Source organism: Thamnophis sirtalis, unplaced genomic scaffold, assembly GCF_051295495.1.
Source record: "Thamnophis sirtalis isolate CommonGarterSnake01/CBP01778 unplaced genomic scaffold, rThaSir2_p1.2 scaffold_15, whole genome shotgun sequence".
Taxonomy (NCBI): Eukaryota; Metazoa; Chordata; class Lepidosauria; order Squamata; family Natricidae; genus Thamnophis; species Thamnophis sirtalis.
The window spans coordinates 20411910-20436444 of NW_028261395.1; the positions used below are offsets into that span (position 1 = coordinate 20411910).

The window sequence follows — 24535 nt, forward strand, 5'->3', positions numbered from 1 at the left end:
GCACTGATGCTGCTGCCTGCTTGGGTCATGAAACGTCTGCCAAAAAAAAAAAAAAAACCCTCCCAGCTCAGAGACTATCAAGGACCCCGCAGACATCAACCCATTTAATTTTCCCAGGGCGGCAATCTAAATATTGGGCGCCACTGCCGTTGGACGATCTCTATGGAGAAACATGAAACTTCTTTTATTACCCCCCCCCCCACCCCCCGGCCTTCTAGGTTTGAATCCGAGCGGGAAAAGCTGTTGCGGAGAGGGGGGCGGGGCCAGTGGAACGTTCGCTGGGCGGGCGGCGGCCAAGCGCCAGTGCGCGTGCGCCGCGGGTGACGCGACATCAGCTGTCAGCGGGGTGGGGCCGGAGCCGGCAGCCAGTTCCGGTTACGGGCGAGGGCGGCCCAGCCGAGGGACGGACGGACGGGCGAGCTCCTCCTCCTCCTCCGAAGACGGCCGCCGGCTCGCCTCGCCTCGCTTGCTCCACTTCTGCGGTGAGTGAGGGTGGGTGGGAATCAAGGGCAGCCACGCCGGGACCCCCAACCCTGGGGAAGAAGGGAGACCCTATTTCCCAATGGCTGGAATGCCTCTTTTCGCCTTCCCGTCACCTCTGTCTCTCTCCCTCCTTCTGCCTCTATTCCCTCTATTTATCCTTCTCCCTCTCTCCCTATTCCCTCCCCCCTCTCTTTCTCTCTTTCTCTCCCTACCTTGCTCAGACCTTGCTCAGGTTGTCGGAAATATTTAAAAATGCCTTCTGAAAATCTCTCTCCATCATCTCTAGCTATCTAGCTATCATATCTACCTATCATCTATCATCTCTCCCTCCCTCCCTATCTCTCTCTCTCTCTCACACACACACACACACCTCTAGCTATCATATCTATTTATCTCTCCATCCATATCTCTCCATCTTTGTCTATGATCTCTAGCATTATCTATCTATCCTCTCTCTCATCTCTAGCTATCATTATCTATCTATGTATCCATCCATCCATCCATCTTTCTCTCTCTCTCATCTCTAGCTATCATATCTATCATCAATCATCCATCTCTCTCTATCTGTCTCTCTGTCATCTCTAGCTATCATATCTATCTATTATCTCATCTCTAGCTATTATCTCTATCTATATCTGTCTGTCTGTCTGTCTATCTATCTATCCATATCCATCTATCTATCTATCTATCTATCTATCTATCTATCTATCTATCTATCTATCTATCTATCTATCTATCTATCATTTATCTAATCTACCTATCTGCCTATCATCTAATCTATCTCCATCCATCTCTCCTCACTTTCTCTTCCTATTCCTGCCTTCTCATCTATCTATATCTACCTCCCTCCCTCCCTCTCTCTCTCTCTCTCTCTCTCTCTCTTTCTTTTTCTTTCCATCCCTGTATTTATTGATCTCGTTTGTGAACTGCTCATGTTCCTCTGAGAAATGCATGAAAGGGGCCGTTTCTTTAGGAGAGAAAGGGGGAGGCCTCCTGGTCTAACTTGGGCTTTGCTCTCTGCCTCCCGTGACTAGCAGAAATGGCCCAAGTGCCTCTTCCCCTCCCCCACCTCTGCAGAAGGGGAGCCTGCTGGGAGTCCTCTGCCAAGAGGGTCTCCTTCCCCAGGGCCTGGGAGGGTCTCTTCTGCACGGATGGGGAGGGGGGGAATAGAGCAGCCCACCCAGCACAAAAGGCTTCTCATTCCAAAGATTAATTAAAGGCAATTCAATTGAAGATGACCTCGGAGCTCAATTCTGGCCAGTCACTTCCGCTCATCCCCCGTCTTCCCAGGCCACAGGGAAGAATAGAACGAGGGGAAGGGAGATGTCCACTGCTCGGAACACCTTTGCCAAAGGGCTTTGCCTTCCTGAGTAGGTGGTGAAGGCTAAATGCAGTGTGAGTTTTAATGTCTACGGCAGTGTTAAAAGGTAAATTACAAAAGCTGTGCTATTGTTTTTGGAACTCTTATTTATTTTCTAAAAACATGCCTGCAGCGTCCCCTGTTTTGACCAACTCTGTTGTTTGGAAATTTAATTGAGAAACCCCAGAGGTGCTTTTTCCAAAATGCAACTGGACTTTCTAGGAGTTTTTTTTCTCCCTTGAAAACTTTTCGCTTCTCATCCAAAGGAGCTTCTTCAGTTCTGAAGAAAAAAAAATAGGGAGGGGGGAAACAGCAAGAAAATCCATCTGACTTTTGGAAAAAGCAGCTTTGGCACAACAATGACCTGGATGATTGAGAAGCTCCATAGACAATAGTTGAGAAACATTTCCTCTTCCATTCTCCATACACCTCTTTCTTCCACCACCCTCCAACTTTCTATCTTCCCTCCATCATCCCCCTCTACCCTACTTCCCCTCGCCCTCTACCACTCCTCTCTCCAGATCCGCTCCTCCTCTTCCTTTTCGCCTTCCCCCCCACCCTCTCTCCCTTCCCTCTCTCCCCCTCTTTCTTCTTCCCTACTCCTCCTCCCCTTGGTGTATTTCCACTATATGTTAATATACTTGGCTTATCCTATTTTTAAAGAAAAATTAAAGAAAAAACAGTATACACGTGAAGTCACATTGCATTGAGATCTAACACATCGTGTCTAGCCTAAGATATATCCCGACCCCCCCCTCCTTCCCCCCCTCCGACTTCCCAGAACCCATACACGGTATAGATTTTTAACAAACACAGTCTAAAATCTATTGAGAAAAAAGAAATAAAGAAATTAATAACATCTCTACATTGATCTTAGCTTCTTCTTGCTAAGCTAACTTTAAACAATTAAAATCATTCCTGATCTTAAGCATAGGCTAACTGGAATTTCTTGGTCCCGTATTTATTTTGTATATAGTCAATCCATTTTTTCCAGTTTCGTTTATATCTCTCATTTGAGTGATCTTTAAGATATGCCGATATTTTAGCCATCTCGGCTAAATTTGTAACTTTCAATGTCCATTCTTGAATTGTAGGCAGGTCTTCCTTCTTCCAGTATTGCGCCACCAACAGTCTTGCTGCCGTTATTAAGTGCAGGATCAAGTTAGTCTCTACCGCTGTAAAGTCAGTACTTATACCTAGCTTTTATTTTCTGGGGCATTGTGGACAAGAGGAATTGATTATTGTTTAATACTGTATGGTGTATACATGTGAGTGTATGAAAATGAAAATAAAATAAATACATCACGATTAAAAAAAAAATAGTTGAGAAACATTTCTTTTACCGCCCACCGCCTTTCTTATTTCTGCTTCGTGCCATTAAAAGCCTTTAGAGACTCAAGAGTTTCCAGAATCCAAGAAGACTTTCTAAATCATGGGGAAGACACTCCTGGTTTCTCTTCATTTTTTCAGGAGTCTCTCTGCTATCTGGAATGAACTCTTCCATGGGTTCCCTAACCTAGGATCCAAGCAGTTAAGCCCTAGAGCAGGGGTCAGCAACTTGCGGCTCTGGAGCCACCTGTGGCTCTTTCACCGCTCTGCTGCGGCTCCCTGTCGGCTCCACAATTGATAGGGCTTTCAGTTAGGACAGGTAGAAGAAAAAGGACACTAGGAGGTGTGTGTGTGTGTGAGAGAGAGAGGGGGGGGGCGGGGAGGCTTCCGGTTAGGACCTTTGTGGCTCTTGAGTATTTAAGGTTGCCGACCCCTGCCCTAGACCAAAATCCATGGATCAGTAGATGCTTCTTCTGTGACACGGTATAATGATTAACAAAATGTGACTCACTAGCTGGGAAGCAGACATGAAACCTTTCCATGCTCTCTAAATCAATAGCCAAGTGGGAAGATTTCCAGGATGGCATAGAAACGTGGAAACAGGTGAGAGAGCAGATGTCAGCTCCTAATGCAGGGCCTGCTAATCCCTCTACTAGATATAGGAGATCTTTAAGAGGATTAAAAGTTGTTTTTATTCTCCTTATTACAGTCCTTGGAAGTGGCCTTTAGAAGAGCTGCTCTAATACAATAATGAAGGTTGGAATAATAACGAGTCATTATCTCAGTTTTAAGAGTGCGTGTGTCTCAAAATAGACATCTCTTATTCTCCATCCAAGAAAAGCGTTCATTTAAATAAAAGATATATTATTTTAAGGGTATGGCAATTTCTTCTAATGTATAGAAACAGCATAGATCATACCCTTGGCACTTCTCTTTTGATCAAGTGGGAAGAAAGAATCATAGATTTATTACTGGCTGGTTGTAACTAGTACTGATGAACGTCCAGTAGTAATTCTGACGATCACGATGATATGATATATGGATTGTCAGAGTGTGCATTAATAAACATATTGTACTCTACTTTTAGAAGATTTTCTTCATTTTTGTAGAAAGTATAACTTTAAATTTCATGTTCATTTCTGTATTAGTATTTAAATTGCCTCTTCTCCATCCAGTAACATAAAATAATGGCTAAGTAACTGACCTAATTAAGTACAGTGGCTTAATATATCTGTTTATATATTAAATGGTTTAAGTGTTAAAAGTAGAATGTTGAATTAGAAATTACAAATGATACTGCTGATCCTAATTGGGAGTTACAGTTTACTCCGGAAGATTTTTTTAAATGAAAATAATACATTAATTGGAATAAAGTAGCAGAGAATCCGAGGGTTTTCAATTATGTTTCCTAAACAGTTTTTTCCCTTCCCAAAATAATTTGTTCTCTTGCTCAAGCTTAATAACCAGCTATCTTTTTAAATAGTAATGATTAATGCCAGGCAAGGGAAGAAGTTAATTTCAGAAGAAGATCTAGCAGGCTGTGCAGATTCAGTTCCAGGAAGGTGTTTCAGAAGGTGTGGGAATGGGAATGTTGCTCTTGTCTGCAGCTCTTTAAAGCAGCTATGTCATTGCCGAACATCTATCAGCAGAGAAAGGAGATCAGCATTGCAGTGGAGTATGAATGGCACAGTTCAGCTGAGGAATTTGTGGCTCTTACTTGCCTGCCCTTCAGTCTGAAGTGCTTTGAGGAAAAGACTCTAGGTGTTAGGGAGCAAGGAATGCATGCTGATTTCTCCTTCAAAGCACAAGGAATGAATTTGTTGTAAGTAGAGGACTACCTGTATTTTAAAGGGGTCACATTTCCAGTTTTGGAGACCAAGCAGGCTAGTTGCCCATGATGGAGAAATTGATGGAGATTCTTCCAGTAAATGGAGGGGAAACAATGGTTTAGTTGTCATGTCGTCTACATTGAAATCCAGAATGACTGTACGAAGTTAGCACCGGTTCCACCACAAAACCACGTTCGACTAAACCGCGTAGCTGACGTCATCAACAGGGCGACAACAGCGCGGAGACAGAAGCACGCTGTAAACGCTAAACCTAAAATTAACACCTAAACCTAAACCTAACCCCTCTAATCCTAAACCTAACCCTAACCCTTAACCTAACCCTAAACCTAACCCTAAACCTAACCCTTACCTTAAGTTGAATCGGCTTGCTTTCAAAGCGCTATTTAAAGCGCCCTTCTTTCTCCGCGCTGGCTGTTGTCGCCCTGTTGATGACGTCAGCGACACGGTTTAATCGGGCGCGGCTTAGTCGAGCGCGGTTTTGACGGATCATGGTTAGCACCCACCCCTTTCCTAGAAGACTGAAATATCCTGAGAAATATTGAAAAGGCAGAATATTATATTTCCCTGGATAAGAATATTATTCTTCCCCGGAGAAACATGTTTTTAGGCAGGAAACAGACTCACTCTTAATAGCCCCTACCTTTCTCAATGGGCCATTAATCAGTCTATTCTACATTAATCAGTCTATTCTACATTACAAAGACCCTCCCTTCAGCTCCAGGGTGATGGGATTAAGGTGTTAGGGAGCAAGGAATGCAGGCTGTTTTCTCCTTCAAAGCACAATGAATGAATTTGTTGTAAGTAGAGGACTACCTGTATTTTAAAGAGGTCACACTTCCAGTTTAGGAGACCAAGCAGGCTGGTTACCCATGATGGAGAAATTGATGGAGATTCTTCCAGGTGAAACAATGGTTTAGTTGTCATGTCTTCTATGTTGAAATCCAGAATGAAGTCATCAGAGGGATTGCTTTTATTTAATCAAAGGCTCTCCTGGGGGAGGGGAATGCAGAATGATGTGAACTGTTTTCTACCCACAGGGGAATAATAGCAGCCAATGTTACACCTTGGTTGGAGCAGTGCAGTTGGTCCTCGACTTACGACCACAGTTGATCCCAAAAGTTCCTTTGCTAAGCGGGATACTTGTTAAGTGAGTTGTGTCTCATTTTAAACTTTTTTGGTCACGGGTGTTAAGTAATTTGTTTCAGTTATTAAGTGAATCATGCAGGCATTAAGCAAATCGGGTTTATCCTTTTGACTTTGATGGTGGAAACAGCTGGGAAGATGGTGATAACATGACTGCAACTGTCACTGTCATAAATACATACCTGTTGTCAAATGCCCAAGTATTGTTTTACTACAGAAAATAAAATACAAAAGCAGTAAAACAAACAAAATGAAACAAAACAGAAACATACATTCAATCCTAACAACAAAAAGGAAAAAAAAAACTCTACAAAAGATGAGGAAAAATTGGTCAATTAAATTTAGCATTTAACATGTAAGGATCCACCCTGGCTGGGTGCTGTAAGAAAAAACGGTTGCCTGAATTTTGATCATGTGGTTGTGAGGATGCATCAGTTGTTTTATAATGTCAATCACTAAATGAATTTGTTGTAAATCAAGGACTATCTGTATTTTAAAGAGGTTACATTTCCAGCTTTGAAGACCAAGCAGGCTGGTTGCCCATTATGGAGAAATTAGTGGTTATTGGGTACTGGAGCAAAAATTTGTGAATATACAATGCTATTAACTTCCAGTGCCTCCCCATAATCTATATGTTAATTCGTATTTATTTAGACTCTGTAATCAGACAAATTGTATGGCCAGTTTTGTCACGTATAGAATGCTCAAAATGACTTACGAGCATATTTAATAATATAGGTAAAATAACCAAATAATATTATTATTATTATAAGATATTATTATTGGGCTGTTGGGTTGTTTGTGTCCTATGAATGAGATTGTTTTCCTACAGACCTCTCATCACCACACTATGTAACATCCGTGAAGATTGGAGAGTGAAGTTTGCTGGTGGTTTGTTTACTGTAGTTGACCGCAACATCTTGGTGGGGCATCGTTTCTTCCTTGATGGTTCCTTGGTTAGGACTCTGCTTCTTTCCTGATTGTTTCTCTTATGCTGGTTCCTGCTTCTCTGGGTGTTGGCTGCTGGGGAAGATACGCCCTGATTAATTGTTTCCTCCCTGGGTTTTTAAATGTTGCGTAGATAGGTTTACCTCTGTGTTTCTGTTGATGGCTGATTTGTCAGAATGCCAAGCTTCCAGACATCAACTGGTCATTGGAAGACATGACGGGCATTCCTTGATCTCTCAACGCATAAACAAACTGAACCACAGTTACATTTCTGGAATTGTTGACATGTTAGATTGAAGCAGATCAAAAAATGCCAGCAGTATTTGAAGCTTATGTCACATGGAAGGATGGCAATATATGTCAGAGAAAACTTATTAATGGACATCTTTGCTTTGCAGGTTACTGAAGTGTAGAACAAAACTTACTCCAGAAACAAACGAATTTGTTGTCAACAAAGATTCTTAGTCATCCAAATAGAGTTGTCTGGAAGTTGAGTCAGGGGAACTTTTTCTTTTTAGTTTGAAATGTCTTGCTGCTTATCCAAGTAGTTTCTTCTGTCAGAGCAAGTTGATTGGGGGGTGGGGGTGGGAGAGGGATATATGTTCCCCAGGCAGGTTTCAATTCTCACCTAATTTGAATAGACTCCTCAGGTGAGTAGACGTTGAGTCCTTAAGAGTCCTTGCTCCTAAATCCTCCTTTTTTCCAATCTATTCCTAATTTTTCAGGAAAAAAAAAAAAAGACTGCTGGAAACCTTTCGGCGAGCACAATGGCACTACACATTGTCTTCTGTCTTTTTTTAACTGAAGAAAGTCTAAGCCTCTTCAAATAGTATTAGTGGGATACTGTATGCTTGTTATATTTGGCTGAACTCTTGGTAAAGTATTTTTTCCCCCATGTAGATACATCCTATCTAATGTGAAGATATTTTACTTGTTTAAGTGTCAGTTTTATTCTATATAGCAGTGATGGCTACCCTTTTTGCGATCGTGTGCCAAAAGCAGGGGGAGCTCAGGGGGTCGTGCAGGCATGTGCCTTCCCCCCATGTATGCACTCATGACCCCTCCCAGGCATGCGCACGTGACCTCCCCGCGCTCCCCCCCACTTTTTGTGCGCGATGGAACGATGGACCCATTTTTCGCTCTCCCCAGACTCCAGAGGCTTTCTAGGAGCCTGCGGAGGGCGAAAACGGCCTCTACCTCCCCCAGCAGGCCCACTGGAGGCTGGAAATGACCCGTTTTCCGACTTCCGGTTTGTGTGTTGGGCCCTTTTTCGCCCTCTGGTGGGAGAAAAACGGCCCAACTGGCAAACCAGAAGTCTGTTCCCAAACTTCGGGTTTGCACATTGGGTTGTTTTTTGCCCTCCGGAGGCTTCAAGAAAGTGTCCAGAGGGCAAAAATGGCCAAAAATGAAGGCCAAAATCAGCTGGCACTGGAGCTGATAAGGCAATGCCTTGTGTGCCCTAAAGAATGGCTCCACGTTCCACCTGAGGCACACGTGCCATAGGTTTGCCATCACGGCTATATAACATACCATGTGTTTCTCTTCAGGGGCATGCCCTTAACATTAATATCTCCCCGTTGTTTTTTTGTTTTCAGAATCAATGAAGGCTCCATTGCATGGAAGGACTATAGCACATGGAAGAAAAAGCTCATACCAGGACGTCTTTGGTTTCCAGATTACCCAAATATGGAACCAAGCCTGTTGGAAGTCCCTTACCGCCTGTCCCAAACAGGACGGCTCCTCACTTTTCAGGGAATGCACAGATCATTGACAAAAATTTCAGCAAGCACAATGGCGCCTCTCGTCTGTCTTCCTTTGCTTTCAACTGGAGAAAGTCTAACAAATTTCCTCTGGGAGATCGGATCGGTAATGAATATAACTCCGGTCAAGATCCTAGTGAACGAGTGACCGGATCGGAAAAGTGTCCTCAGTCCGAAGGATCCGTTGGTCAGGAACAGGTTAGGACCAGTTCAAAGACCACATTTTCCAAAACAGTGAAACAAGACAATATGTTTGTATCGCCCGCTGAAGAATTAAATCAGAAATGTTTGTCGGGTCTATCTAATTCGAAGTACGCCAAAAGCTCTTTGTTAAACAGGAGTTCCTATTCTGGATTTAACACACCGAAACCGCAGTTGAATGGGATTTGTGGGAGCCAGTCGATGCTAGGCTTGCAGAGGATTAGGGGAAACCATTTTGTCACTCGGAGCAGCTCAAGGGAAAGCCTGGCGAGATCCACAGACCATGTTCCACCTGCTTCTGACAAAATGGTCCGCTCGCAAAGCTTCTCACATTCCCTTCAAAGCTCCCTGTTGCCTCCCACCTCTCTCACTCGATCCCACTCGTTTAACAGGGCGGTGGATCTGACAAGGCCTTGCCAGAATCAGCACCTGGCTCTGAGACCGCCGCAGAGGTCGAATCTCCTGTTAAGAAGTGCGCGCCAGTTGGATGTGCCCAATGGGAATGAACCCTCGAGGTATGAATTTCCTAGGTCATTGGCTTCTTCGGCGCCTCCTCATGTCAAGAAACAGCCCCTCTTAAATGGTTCGGGGGATGCGTCTTCCCTGAGGTTCAGATCAGGCCGCCCTTCGTTGCTGAAGCCTGTGAGCCACCATTTGGGTAGAAAGATCCCTGTGGATGGGAGCGCCAGGAAAGAGCCCGCAAATAGTTTAATGGAGGATTTGATTCCCACGGAGGCAAAAAGAGATGCTGATGTCATAGAAACCCAGAGCAACAATTTTGTAGAGAGTAGCTGTAGAATGTGCACGGATGGGGATGTGGATGAAATATCAATATCTTCCCTGTCCTCATCGGAGAAAAATGACCTTAGCGAAGATTTTAGCGATGATTTTATAGATTTGGAAGACCCCAATCGAACCCTGCTGGCTCAAGAAGAGAAGGTTCCTGCTGAAAAGCTGGAAGATAGAAATGGAATACCACCACATCAGCTACTGTCTTTTCAGGAAAATGAGAAGTTGAACTACAATAATGAGGAATGGCTACATATACATGTGTCAGGTAAATATGCCGGGTGTGGTTTTTCAGTACTCACTGTAGAAGCGAATGGAATCCATAAAATGTTATTAATGTTGTTAATCCGGAATATTTGGCATTTGAAAGTCCTCATATAAATTCATTTTTCAATTAATTGTCGTGAAGGTTAAAATTCAGATTGTATTTGATTTAATTGCGCAACTTGAACACTTGAAAGCTAACATTGTCAACTTAAGATGTGCTTAATGTCTGTGGGGATTCTCAGTCATCCAAGTCATGGTTGTCCCAAAGATGCTTTTTCTGAAAGGCAACTGGACTTTTATTGGGAGTTTTTTTCTCCTTGAAAATGTTTCACGTTCTTGGATGAAAAGCAAAATGTTTTCAAGGAAGAAAAAAAAACAAAGACCAATTGCCTTTTGGAAAAAAGCACCTTTGGGGACAACCATGACCTGGATGATTGAGAATTCCATAGACATTTGCACCAGGTTGTAATTTCTAAATAATCTTCAAGATCAGCCCTATTTCCAGATGAGCCCAGGATTAAGTCTACTTGCTTTTTTTCTGGGTAAACTGTGGTCTTCTGGGGAAGCTGGTTCAAGTTCAGTAGCCATAGCCAGTAACCAAGACAAGCTTCCTTAAAAGTGTGATTGTTGCAGTGGTGGGATACGATCAGTACAGGCATACCGGTGCCTGCTGGGAGCACCTGGTACCATTCCGGTATGGTGCTCCGGAGGGCCCACCTGCCCTCCTTACCTGTATTTGAGCTGCTTGGGGCTTATGCACATGCGTACTGAGCATAGCGGGCGGTAAGTACACATGCATACGCTGCATGCATGCATGTGGTGGATGCCTGGCCCTGTTGCACTGTACTGATTGTTGACTAGGCTCACAGATCCACAGCCTTTGGCTTAGCATGCAGTGGAATGGCATAGGAAGTGCAGTGCTCCCACCTTCAGTAGGAGAAGGCTGAGCTTGTGTGGTTTAGCTTCCTGAATGGGTCACGGAATACAATTAGAGAGCTGCTTTGATGGGATAAAAGTTTTCTTATCTCCCGAAAAGGAAAGTACTGAAGTGTTAAATTTAGAATCTGTATACGGTATTGTATTTAGGTGGTGGTGTTTTTATTTAAGAAATAGATGACAAGAATGAAACTGCCAAACTTCCTCCTGGGAACAATGAAATTTCTTCGGAAATGGATTACAGAGCTGGCTCCTCTTTTGAGCTTTCCCCCTCTGACAGTTCGGATGGGACCTACATGTGGGATGAAGAAGGCTTGGAGCCCATTGGGAGCGTCCATCTGTGTGGCAGTTACGATTCTTCAGAAATGAACAGTATCGTATGTATTCTTTGTTTTTATGTATGAACAGCATTTTATATATTCTCTGTGTACACAGAGAGAGACAAACACACATATACTACACAGACACACACACACTGATATATTATCAGTGCCATGCAAATATCCGTGTTGTATCTCACATTAACTTCATCCTTTTCTGAGAATTCCATGGCAGATGCAGCAGGTACAAAGATCTCAGTTTGAATGAGAATAATTGGAGAGGTTAGAAATTGAGGGGAGATTGGCTAATATAACAAGCTGCCTTTTATAAGCTTGGTTGATCTTTCCATGTAGAAATAAGTGCCTTTGCTTATATTGCTTTTGCAGTTGTATCTTATAAACTTGTTCCATTATATTAAAATCTTGTCAGTGAATTAAAATACTGTAAGTGTTTGAAATATTTTAAATAAATGTCAAAATACAGAGGTCCTGTTCTTCAAAATACTTTGGAAATGTTTTTGTAGCTCAAGAGCAAGAGTGGGTCAGTCTTTTTCGAAAGACAAATGTTTCGGATGTTGCCGTGAATGGTGCATCTATCCAAGCTGTCAAGGATACAACACTATTCAGTGTAGTATATTTTTGTCTTTGACCAGTGGCCTATGGAAATTGAGGGTGCACTAGAATGTTTGTGAATGCTTGATGAGAAGTAGAAAATCTGGGACTGATACCTTGTGGAAAGTATAGAAAGTTTGAAAACTATAATTCTTCATTTGATGGGGAATGCTGATACTACTGTATTTTTCAGAGTAAAAGATGCACCTTGGGTGCGTCTTATACACTGAGTACACATTTTTGGCCTACCAAAACCCAGCCCCCTTTGCAAAAATGGCCGTGCATAGCCTTTAGGAGGTTTCCAGAGTGCTCCTGGGGCTGGAGAGGGCAAAAACGAGCGAAAAACAAATCATTTTTTCCTGTTTCCTCCCTCCCTCCTAAGCCCCCAGGAGCACTTTGCAGGCCTCCCAAACTTTCTGCATGCCCCATTTTCCCCCAAAATTGTAGAGTTTGGGAGGCTTGCAGAGTGCAAAAACGTTTTTAAAAAATTACCTCTTCAAAAGCATGGTGCGTCTTATACTCTGAAAAATACGGTATATGCTAATATCACATGCTGATTTCTTAAGGTCTCACAGAAGCCGCCTCCTTATCACAATATGAATTTTTTAGCTGTTCTGTTTAAAAAAAAACTAATTTAGTGATTGGCTTCTATCTATAGATAGTCCTTAACTTACGACTACAATTTTTGTTGCTAAGTAAGACAGTTGTTAAGTGAATTTTGTCCCATTTTACAGCCTTGTTTGCCAGGGTTGTTAAACAGATCACTGTTAACGGTTAAGTGAATCTGGTTTCCTCATTGACTTGTTAGAAGGTCCCACAAGATGGTCACACGATCCTGGATCACTGCAACTGTCATAAATACATGTCAGTTGCCAAATGTCCGAATTTTAATCATGTGACCACAGGGATGCTGCAAAGGTCATGAATGTGACAATCATGTCACTTTTTTCATTGTTGTTTTAACTTCAAACAGTCACTAAACAAATGGTTGTAAGTTGAAGTTTACCTGCAATATCTTCCATATTGAAATAAATGGAAAAAAAAAAGAGTTTTTCTGTTCTCTGTTCCCACTTTCTCTAGCGCTTCCACTTTTATTGATTTAGCAGTACAGCTATCCCCATTGTTGCTTAATTGTTTTAGGTATATTTTTGAAAAAAAATGTCATTTATCATTGTATGAAACCTGCTCTGAAACCTGGAAATCGGACAGGAGGGAATATTAATATGAGGACATTAAGATTTATTAGATTAACATCTGAACATTTTTCATTTTAAAGACTATGCTAGAATTCTTTAAGAGTCTAGCTACCCTATTTTATCTCTTGAGCAGTCAGAATTTTTATTTGAATTTCTGCAAGGTTTAGCAAGATTATATTTTTTCATCATTTTTAGCAGTTGTATCAATTTTGTAACCCTGTTTTTGGTCTTCAACCCCAGTGCCAATAAACACAAACACTGAGGCTGAAATTGTCCAGTGAAGATATAAACTTGCTCCCTTTGAAAAAGTCAAATTTGTAAACATCTACTAACATCTTTGTTATTATCCACTAACTTTTAATTTTACTAAACTTCTTTCTCTTTTAGAAGCTATAATATAGGACATATAAACGCTGATGGGAATTTCCATATAAATACTGTCCTGCATTTGAAAACATGGTGTGTTAAGCTGTCTGAAAAAGTCTGGGTGGTTTTTGGTGCAACTTTCCTCTTCTTCCCTAATTTAAATACAGTTGAGACTGTATGATGTTGAATATTTTAAGCAGTTCTTTAGAAATGTTGTGGGTAGAGGCTAGATGGCAGCATAACAGTGTGCAACAACTGGTGTAAACATTCCATGTCAGACTGATGTCATATTTCCTCTTTTCGATTATGTAATTAACTTGGCAACAGTAGTATCAATATTCACAACTGTATTTATTCCTGAAACAAATGAAGTTAACTATATGCTTCACTGACCACCTGTGCTGCAGTTTGTGCCAAATATCCAATTGCCTAGAATTTGGCATTCTTTGCGTGGCTATCTTTTAAAATTATATCCTGATTAAAATGGCCTTGTTTGTAGAATTCTGACATTAGAGCCAGAATGCTATTAGTGCTGTTTTGTTCCACCCAGAAAGCCATCTATGTTGTTATCCACAGGTAATATGAATACCATTTTCACATAAATAGCATAGATGCACACGTCACTTGAGAAATATGTACGCGTTTGCAATTAAGAAGCAGATGTCTTAACTGCTGTGTCTTCTTCTAATAAATGAAAAAGAGGCATTCAACAATCTGTAATAATTGCCCTGAAGATATTAGTGCCTTGGGTGTGAAAGAATCAGGGGATGGGGTTAATTTTGAGGTGGCAAAATTTGCACAATGGAGCAGAATGATCCAATGCAGGGCAACGTGTAATTATAAAGGAGAAAAGGGAGTTGGCATAATCTTCCTTATGGCTTATTATTCAATTAATTGTTGCATGAGTGATGATGTAAGGGCCAGGGCATCTATTTTCTCAGGTATACAGAAATAGCTGGTTACAACAAGCCAGAGAGACAAGTCAGTTAAATCACAGAATTTAAAGAGAAGAAACATGGCTTCTCTTACTTTTTAATCCTCATTTTATTGGTAAATCATGGGAATCCTAATTTCGGAAAGCAGAAATCCCTCCGTCTCTCTGACAGTAGTAATATTCCTAGCACAAGGCATTTCTAGAGATCTTACTTTGGGAGACAGCCTGTTGCTCAAAATCGCAGTAGTAGTTCAACTGAGACAAAAGTCTTCAATGGGTTTTTGGGAGTATTTATTCTCTCTGTCTGCTCAATAAAAACTGAGTACAAATCCAAGATTTAGTCATGAGTTGTACCTTATAAAATATGGACACTGGCTTTTTTTTTTTTTTTTTAAAAACCACTTAGTTTGTAAAAGCATACACAAACATTTGAATACTGTATGATTAAATCCTGCTACATTTATGGGTTGGATATCTTAATTATCCATCAGATGCAAGGCCTCGAGCAGGGCTTGAGATGGTTTTCTGGAGGGTTTCGTTGTTTGTTTGTTTGTTAAAAAAAGAAACATATGTTGCTCTGCTACTTTTCCACCTAGAAACCTGTCAACATTTTTGCTTTCAACCAATTGAAGCTGTACATTTTTCTCATTGTTTGAAGATGACCTTTTGCAGTAAGCAATCTGCAGGATTGCAGAGGTCGTTCTGTGTCACGCTGCGCAAAAGCAAGCATATAAAAAGAATGTGGCTGGAATCACAGTCAATGACGATCAGTTTTATTCAGAATAAAGCAGTATATTTGTTTTTAGAAACTCATCCTGGAAGAGTTAGCAGGGAAGAAAGAAGAGAAGAGATTGTTTTGTTTTGTTTTATCAAGTGTAAGAAGCCCTAATGAAGAATCTCTACTTGAAAGTCTAGGATATTTTAATGGACTTATTTATAATTCCATATGCTCTGAATTACTATTTATGAATTACCTATTACATTGGTATTATTACAGTAGTTTACCAAAGAGTAGAAAAAAGGAGAAAGGTTGAAAAAAAAACCTATTTTAATGCAAAAAGCTGGTGATCTAATGGCTTTAAAAATATCAAGAACATAGATATCTCATTTATAATAATCTTATGGCTTGCTACTATATTCTGTAATTTAATTTTTTTTAATGAGGCTGTAGCAATTAGAATTCCTGCTGTAATTCAGAGTTAATTTGGAATAAATGCTTTGGAGATATAGTGATCCAGGTATAGCATCTCTCTGTGGCCTCTTAAAGCAATCATGCCAGTCTCCATGTCAGTCTCCTCTTAAAGCAATTGTCAGCAATCAAGTATCATTTCTGAATTACATCTGAACCACTGCATTACCCTGATGTCCATGTATGTGGAGTCCTTGGTGTTCTCTGACCTTGGTTGTTTCTTGCAGACGTTTCATTACCCAAACTAGGTAACATGATCAGTGCTAGAAGGGAGAAGGGTTGGGACTCAACCTTCTAGCACTGATGATGTCACCTAGTTGGGTAATGAAATGTCTGCAAGGAAACAACCAAAGTCAGAGAACACTCATTTCAACCCTGCACTACCAATGTTCTCCTTTATTCCTCCTTTATTTATATCTATGAGTCATAGTGGTGGAGTGGTTAGACTAGAGTGTAGTACTGCAGGCTACTTCTGCTGACTGCTGGCAATTTGGCAGTTCAAATGTCACCAGGCTCAAGATTGGCTCAGCCTTCCGTCCTTCTGAGGTGGGTAAAATGAGGACCCAGACTGTTGGGGGCAATAGGTTGACTCTGCAAACCGCTTAGAGAGGGCTGTAAAAGCACTGTGAAGCGGTATATAAGTCTAAGTGCTATTGCTACGTACCATGTTTCCCCAAAAATAAGACAGGATCTTATTTTCTTTTGACCCCTGAAATAAGCGCTTGGCCTTATTTTCAGGGAGGTCTTTTGAGGTGCAGGAGGCGGCGAGCGTGGTCACCTCTTGGCTACTGCTGCATTGCAATATTTTCGGGAGTGGGCTTATTATAGTGCATGTGCCCAAAAGCCCTATTGAGCTTATTATCCAGCGAGGTCTTATTTTTGGGGAAACAGGGTGTGTGACTCTGATTTAATTCTGCATGATATTTGGAACGCTGACAGTGTGTATGCTTAAACACAAACACATGCCCATTTCAAAAGTATGGGCAGATGACCCCAAACCGTGAAGAAATAGTAGTGAACCAAAACTTCCAAAGCTTGTTTTGGAGGCATGATTTCCAGAACTGTAGTTTAACAAAAGTCATTGTGCTTTTTTCTTTTTGGCTTCCTAGAATCAGAGGATAAAGGGCTGATGGTTTCCCTGAGGCTCATAGTGGGGTTTGTTTCTCACCATGGTAACTGGCATCCCTGTCCCTGTGATTGTTTGACTAGCCTCAGGCAGGCTGGCAGTGTGGTGGCAGGTTGCACCTCTGTGATTGGATATAGGCTCCTTATATCCCCTCTCCCAGGGTTGCTATGGCAACTGCAGTCATAAGCCCTAAGCCCCCTCCTCTGCCTCCTCTGTCCCTGGTCTCCCTTCTTTGGGAAGTATTTTGTTTTAATCATTCCTCATCTTTATTTTCTTTCCTAAAGGTATGGGGCCTGCTTCACCTTTCAGCTGTGACGTAATGTACAGGAGCAGTTCTCTATGTATGGATAGGTTAATATTCAGCACTGTTTGATGGATTTTTGTAAACTTAAATATATTGACTGGTCCTGTTTTGTTTTTTTTAAGAAATACTGCCATTTTGACTGCCATTCCTTTTAAAAATCAAATTACACAATGTCTGTAAATAAGCAAGGAAGATACAACTTTATCTGCTGCTGCTTTACTCATTTAGTACAAAGACCATGAAATCTAAAATATACTAGAATTCAAGGTCTTGAATATCTACAATATGCTAGAATGAAAGGAATAAGATTATTAATTCAGTTTACCCTTTTCTCTTAAGAGAAGAGTGAAATATCAATTGAGGGGTGGGGTTTAGTGTAAAATATTAATGGGGCTGTAGTAACATTGCATTTCTACATACGATTGTGATGTTCTTCTGATAGTTGTGAAAAATCCTAGCTGCTTGTTAAATTGTAGTCTGTAAAAGTAATAACAGCATTCAGAGAAACACATGTCTCACCTAGGAAACTACAGACATTTTCAAAACTTAATGAAAGTTTTTCTTTTGTCCCAGCACTTGGGACAAGTCTTATGGAGATAGTTCTATTGACGTTATTGGGATATTTCTTCAAGGCCAATAATCAAATATATGCAAATCAAAGGCATTACCTTCCAAATCCTTGGTTTTGTACTTGGAAAATAGGACACATCTAACCATACATTATGGCTCTCCTGTGCTGCTTTATCTGTTTTTACGTACTTTACGTGGTTTTCATAACCCTTCCCCCATTTTAATCCAATAATATTAAGAACTTTCAGAGAGATGCTTGATTAATTGTGTGTCCTCAAGTCGCTTTCAACTCTTAATAACCACCTAGGTCAGGAGTGTCAAACTCAAGGCCCTTAGAGGTGCGTAGATCGGCCAAAGCGAAGGATCGGCCCGCAGTGCCTCTGCCATTGAAAATGGAGTTCGGGAGGGCTGTGTGCAGCCCTCATGAGCTCCATTTATGCTGGCAAAGGGTTGCAGGAGGCTGTCCCAGCCGAAAACAGAGGTTGCGAAGGCCTTGTGTGTGGCCCTCCCAGGCTCCATTTTCATTGGCGAAGGGTTGCAGGAGGCTGTCACAGCCGGAAACGGAGCTCGGGAGCCCGTTTCCACTCGCAGAGCACTCGAGTCATCACAGGTGCCCCCAACATGAATGACATTGAGCTAGCCATGCCCCCCTTGGTCACACCCACCTGCCCCCCCCCCCAAGGTCAAACACAACCCTGATGTGGCCCTCAATGACACCCCTGACTTAGGTAGATTTTCTCTATGAGGATCCATCCCTTATTATTGCATTCTTCCAACCCTCCCAGTGGCGTCCCCATTGCCAGCATAATTGAGACCCTCCTCCTTGTTCCTGGCCACCCTCTTCCTCACTTTCCTAGACATATTTTAGTATTTGAATAGGATTGTATTATGTCGTTGTAGCTTTAAATTATGTTTTATTTTATTTTTTAAAAAATATAATTTTTTTATTTTCCATTTTCATAACATATAATCACATGTATACTATTACATAGCCAATATCATGTTGTGTTAATTAATAATTACATCAGTTCATCTTGCCATCAACTCCCGGAAAAAAATAAAATAAAAAGAAAAACCAATTATTGGCTCTTCTGCTCTCCATACACCATATTTATGCCTTATCCAACACTTTCTTCTGCCTCTCTCCTTCCCCTCCCTACCTCCTTTCTTCCCTCTATCATCCTTTTCTACTCTACTTCCCCTTCCTTTCTCCTTCTCTTCTCTCCCCTTTCCACTCCTCCTTATTCTCCTCATCTTCCCCCCTTTGCCCTTTCTCCTATCCCTCTCTTCCTATCTTTCTTCTCTCCTCTGCTTCCCACCCTTCCTCTCATTCACTTCGTGTATTTCAGCTTCTGAGCAAACTCCATTCTGTGTTGATGGTATTTATACTTCCATTTCAATATACATAACGTATCTTTGTTTGAAAAAAAAAAAAAGAGAAGACAGTATACATGTACAATCATATTACTTTAAAACCTAACACCCCTCCTCGAGCTTAATATACTTCCCTCCCTCCCACCCTCCACCCCGAATTCCCCCAACCTTCCCTCCCCTGACTTCCCAGAACCAGTACACGGTATAAATCTTTAACAAAAACAGTCTAAAATATATTTGAAAAGAGAGTAAAAAATTAATAACATCTTTAAATTGAACTTAGCTCCTCCTTGTTAGGCTAACTCTAAACAATTTATATCATTCCTGATCTTAATCATAAGCTATCTGGAATTTCTTAGTCCCATATTTATTTTGAGTATAATCAATCCATTTTTTCCAGTCTCGTTTATATCTCTCGTTTGAATGGTCCTTAAGATATGCAGATATTTTAGCCATCTCGGCTAGGTTTATGATTTTCTTTTTTTTTTTTAATTAATTTTTTTTTTAAATTTCAATTTAAAACAAGTCCAACATCTTTCTTTACATGCTATAGAAAGTGTATCAGTCGGTCACAAATAAACTTTGGTACATCTCCTCCACAGTCAACAAACATAACTCATGTTAACTCAAGCATTTTAACTCAGATATTCATACATATCACCATCGTCATATATCCATTTTCATTTGACTGTAATTATTATTTAAAAATATTGGTAATAATAATACTCTTAAACAATACATGCCCACACCAGTGGGAAAAGAAAACAACAACAACAACAACAACAACAACAAAAAGACAAAAAGAACAAAAGACAAGGCAGGGAAGAAGAAAAAAACACACACACAAAAAAACACAGGTATATATTATATAAAAAAAGTATATCAGCTGGTTACAACATGTTTTGGTGCATCTCTTCCATTAATTCATATTAATTCAAATATCTTAACTCAAATGTTTACGATTTGACATCATTATACCTCCATTTAGTTAACTACAGTTATTTAAACATCCTTCAACCTTAACTATGCCAAAGAGTTAATCCATAACCACATGCTGACATTTCATTTACTTGTTTGTAAAATCCTCTATTAACATCAAATCCTCATATCCTATTTTAGCTGAACATCCATAATATTTAACACCAAAAATTCCATCTTTCATGCAATATAATTTATTATCATTCTCCCTTCTTTATGTAGTTATATCATATATCATAACATTTTCCCCATATTAATTAACATTTAACTGTATATATTTTATTTTATTTTTAGTAGTGATAATTATTGTGATTAATAACCTTTATATATAGCCCAAAAGTATTTCCAACCTTCCTTTCTCATATCCAATTATTATTTATCATATCAACTCCACATTATATACATTACTATCAATATCAATTATTATTCAGCTATATCTATTACAAATAAGAGTAATTAGATTTAGCTAATTTTAAGTTGTATTCTTCCATCTGTCAGCCTATGTCTCTCCAATAACAAAACCTTTTCAGTCCTATTGCCATTCGTTGAACAGATTTACCAAATGTTTTTATAAGCAAGTCCAAACAGGGATATCTTCGCACCTTTTTGCTCAGGATGTCTCTGATGAGATAATAATGTTGTCCCAGGCTTGTTAAACTTTTCAAATTGACTTTAATTCTCAAGGGTGGAATTCTCATTTCTCCTACGCTCTGTCTCTTAAAATGAATCTTCTTTATAGCTCCCCCGCTTTCCAGCATAGCATTTCTTTCTTCCTCCGAGATAAACCAGACGCCATTTCTCACATTTTTCATTTGTATTTCAGGAACATTCAAACATTCCACGTTCTCACCTTTCCCTTCATATTTTAATGTCAAATAATCCAATTTTTTTTCAAATCTTTGATATGAATCAAACAGCTTCCGAAATGCAGAAAAAAGTATCTGAAATGAGCCCTTGGGAATATAATTCGACGCCATGTTGTGTCGCAGTTAGAGACTCTAAGGTATTTGCAAGTAAAAACACGCTGGGAGCTGTGCGATCTTATCTGATCTTAGACCAACACAGCCAAGCAATAAAAGTGTCAGATCGTGAAGGGCCAATTAGTAATAGGTTAGTTTTACAACCCACTTAGAAAGAGTCAGGAGGGAATGTTGAAGAATTCCTTAAAGCGTTTAAGAAATAGGGTAACCACCGGCCATAAATCCATTAAAAAAAAACCAATTCGCCGCTAGATTCTTCTGTTCTTTGGTTTCAATTAGCTTAAGTTTTAGTGCGGACTGTCTCTCTTTGAGTAATAAAATCAGCTTACCAGTTGAATCCACTTAAACCATTCTTAGGGGCAACCTGCAGTTTCAGTTAGCATACAGCTAATCCAGAAAGGAGTTGGCAGGAGGGGTTAATTCCAAGCCCCCCCAGAGACTTTGCGAACGTCTCTGAGGTCACTGGATCTCCCCTCACCTTTCACTGTCTTCTCCGGGACAGCTAGGGTCCGATGACCCGTCCAAAATTCCTTCGGAATAGGGGAATTTCAGGAATAGCCTGAAACTCCGTCTTCTCACTGCTAAGCCCCGCCTTCTTCCATGATTTTCAATGTCCATTCTTGGATAGTAGGCAAATCTTCCTTCTTCCAGTATTGCGCCACCAACAATCTAGCTGCAGTTATTAAGTGCAAAATCAAATTAATCTCTACAGCTGTACAATCTGTAATTATACCTAACAAAAATAACGGGGGTGGGGGTAAACTTTATCCTTTTTTAAAGAACATTTTGCATAATCCACCATATTTTTATCCAAAATGCCTTAACCTTTTTGCAAGTCCACCATATATGAAAATATGTAGCGTCCACAGAATCACATCTCCAGCATTTAGGTTGTAAATTTGGATACATAGAAGCCAACTTTTTAGGATCTAAATGCCATCTATAAAACATCTGATAAAAGTTTTCTCTCAAGTTTTGGGCTTGTGTAAATTTTACATTTCTTACCGAAATCCTTTCCCATGTATCCAACATTATTGGTTCTTCAATATTTTGAGCCCACTTTATCATACAATCTTTAACTAATTCTGTTTCCGAGTCCATCTCTATTAATACATTATATAATCTCTTTATATGCATTGGACTTTGATTTCTTAAATTATGTTTTATTGTTTACAAGTTTCTATAAGTTAATGCTGAAATGGGTGTGATTTTTCCTCCTTATATTTTATGCTGGCCTATGGCTGAAATAAAGATCTGTTTTACTTGAATACTTAGCACATATTTGAAGAGGCCTGGGGGTGAACTATTTCTTTTCACTTCAATAATAGCTGTGCTGGATAGTTGGAAGCTTCTCTGAACATTGACAGTGATAAAGTTATATTCTGTAGTTGCAGAAACATCAATAAAGAGTTTCTTTCAACCTGCATGTGTGTTAGTCGGATTTAGAGAAAAACAGTCCAGTGGGCTTAGCTTGAAGCCATTTCTCATTCCTTGCAGGATATCTTGAACAACCTTGAGTCCTGTGATCTTGAAGATGATGATCTTATGCTTGATGTCGACTTGCCTGAGGACACACCCTGCGATAATGGTTAGTGAAAGGATCCTTCTGAAGTGTCCTGAGTCTGCATTGCTGTTGCTACTTTGATCTCATTTTTGATTTCTGTAAAGCCAAGAGAATCAACAACTTACAGTTACAACTTACAATTTCATCCCGTGAAATCTGTAGGACACCAAGGCTGTGCATATATGGAGGCATTTATCTCAGGATACATCAGGGCTATCCAACCTTGGCAACTTTTAGGATTTGTGGATATCTCTGGAGATTCTCAGTCATCCAGGTCATGGTTGTCCCAAAGGAGTTTTTTCAAGAGGCAACTGGACTTTCTGATTTTTTTCTTTAAAGATGTTTCACTTCTCATCCAAGCAGCTTCTTTAGAAGAAGAAGCTTATTGGATGAGATTTGTGGACTTCAACTCCCAGAATTCACAAAGGTGGCAGAGGAATTCTGGAAGGTGAAGCCTACTGTACAAGTCTTAAAGTTGCCAAAATTGGACACCCCTGCCATACAATTTCATTTTACGCTCAAGGAACGCAATGAATAATATCCCCACTGTTTTGATTTTCTGACGTTTCTTAACAGAGCAATACTTTTGAAACTGTGTTTGCACAGAAGCCCATTCAGAGGTTTCTCCGCTTCTGTTTCTGTCTCGTTTTTAGAGCCAGCATTTTCAGCTAAGACTTTTTTTAAATTAGTTCTTACTGATGCTTTTAGTATACTAGGGCTAAAATGACAGTGTATCCTTTTGTTTAAAAAAAACCCACACCAAAATCAACTAGCTAGATAAGTGCACAGAAAACCTTTCTGAAGTCTGGAAATCAAGTAACCAAAGCTCTTATGTTTACATCCAGAGCAGAGTAATTAGAATTCCAATGAAGGTTAGGAAAAATCCAAAGAGAGCCAGAGTTGACTGTGGGTGTAGGACGGGTTTCTTTTTTACTGGATGCATTCAAGTCTTGCTTTAATGTGGGTTTCAGAAAACAAGGGATTTAGTGGCTGCTTTCAACTCCCAAGATTGTGTGATTCATGAATTCAGCAGTTAACTACATCTTGCCCGAAGGCTGATTGACCCCAGCAAGTGCTAAAGTAATTCGTAGCTTTATAACTTTCTGACTCCCTTTTGGAGTCTGTGATGGAACTTGCCCTCTATTTATAGCAATTGTTCTGTGGCAAGAAGTATGCAACTCGGGAGGACGGGAGTTGTAAGTCACAGGGTCAAACTGGGCTGCTTTCCCAAGTCTACGCAAGCAGGGAACGGTCAGGAAGGAAGGCCTGTTTGTCCCTGTCTTCTGCAAAACTATATGAGTAGGCAGCCAAGCAACAGCTAGGAAAAGGGCCACGCAGCCAAGGCTGAGCCATGAGGAGAAAAACAGTTTTAGGTAAGTGGGAAGCTGAACGGGTTCCTTCAAACTTTTCTTCCCTGGCTGCACTTCTTGGTGCCTTGTTTGGCGTTTTAAGATTTCCAAACAATTGCCTCATCCGGTTGTCAGAAACCAGACTGTTCTTTCAGGAGGCACTGACAGATATGGTTTTGTTTTCCCAGAAGTTTCATATTGCATGGTAAAAAGAGTGTTCTGAAACCTTTCCTTAATTAATAAAACTCTCCAAAGATCATGTTTCATCATCGATTATGTAAGTGTAGGGGAAAATCCTTGTCAAAAATAAAGCATGTTTTTGTCTCCTTTAAGTTGTGTTTGGAGAGATAGCAAAGGAACGGCTTGATTCTTTATTCCTCAGGCAGCTAAAGAAAGAATTTAAATTATTGAACTGCAGTAGCAGCTTTACTATACTGGAAGTCAGTAAATTTCAGCACAATTAGTTTTGTATTTCTGTCGTTTGATGTGTTGTAGAGAAGAAAACTTGCGTTTTATATTTACATCTTGCCCCTGATCATTATCATGTTGTGAAATAAAATTTCTTTTTCTATGCCCAGACCTAATTTATGTGCAATTCCTTCATGAT

The 24535-nt window shown here is 40.3% G+C and overlaps 1 protein-coding gene across 4 annotated transcripts in view; it reads left to right on the forward strand.

Moving 5' to 3' along the window:
* Positions 1-377: 377 nt before the first annotated feature.
* The window catches only part of CCSER2 (coiled-coil serine rich protein 2), a 50007-nt gene continuing 25849 nt past the window's right edge, over positions 378-24535 (forward strand). For 3 of the 4 annotated variants that reach the window (XM_014071013.2, XM_014071016.2, XM_014071015.2), the window contains exons 1-5: positions 384-482; positions 6060-6169; positions 8709-10131; positions 11238-11443; positions 22513-22603. In XM_014071013.2, coding sequence (XP_013926488.2) covers positions 8748-10131; positions 11238-11443; positions 22513-22603 — 1681 coding nt within the window. In that variant the 5' untranslated portion in view covers positions 384-482; positions 6060-6169; positions 8709-8747. Of the gene's footprint in view, positions 483-6059; positions 6170-8708; positions 10132-11237; positions 11444-22512; positions 22604-24535 lie in introns of all 4 variants that reach the window. The other variant, XM_014071014.2, reaches the window with a different exon arrangement.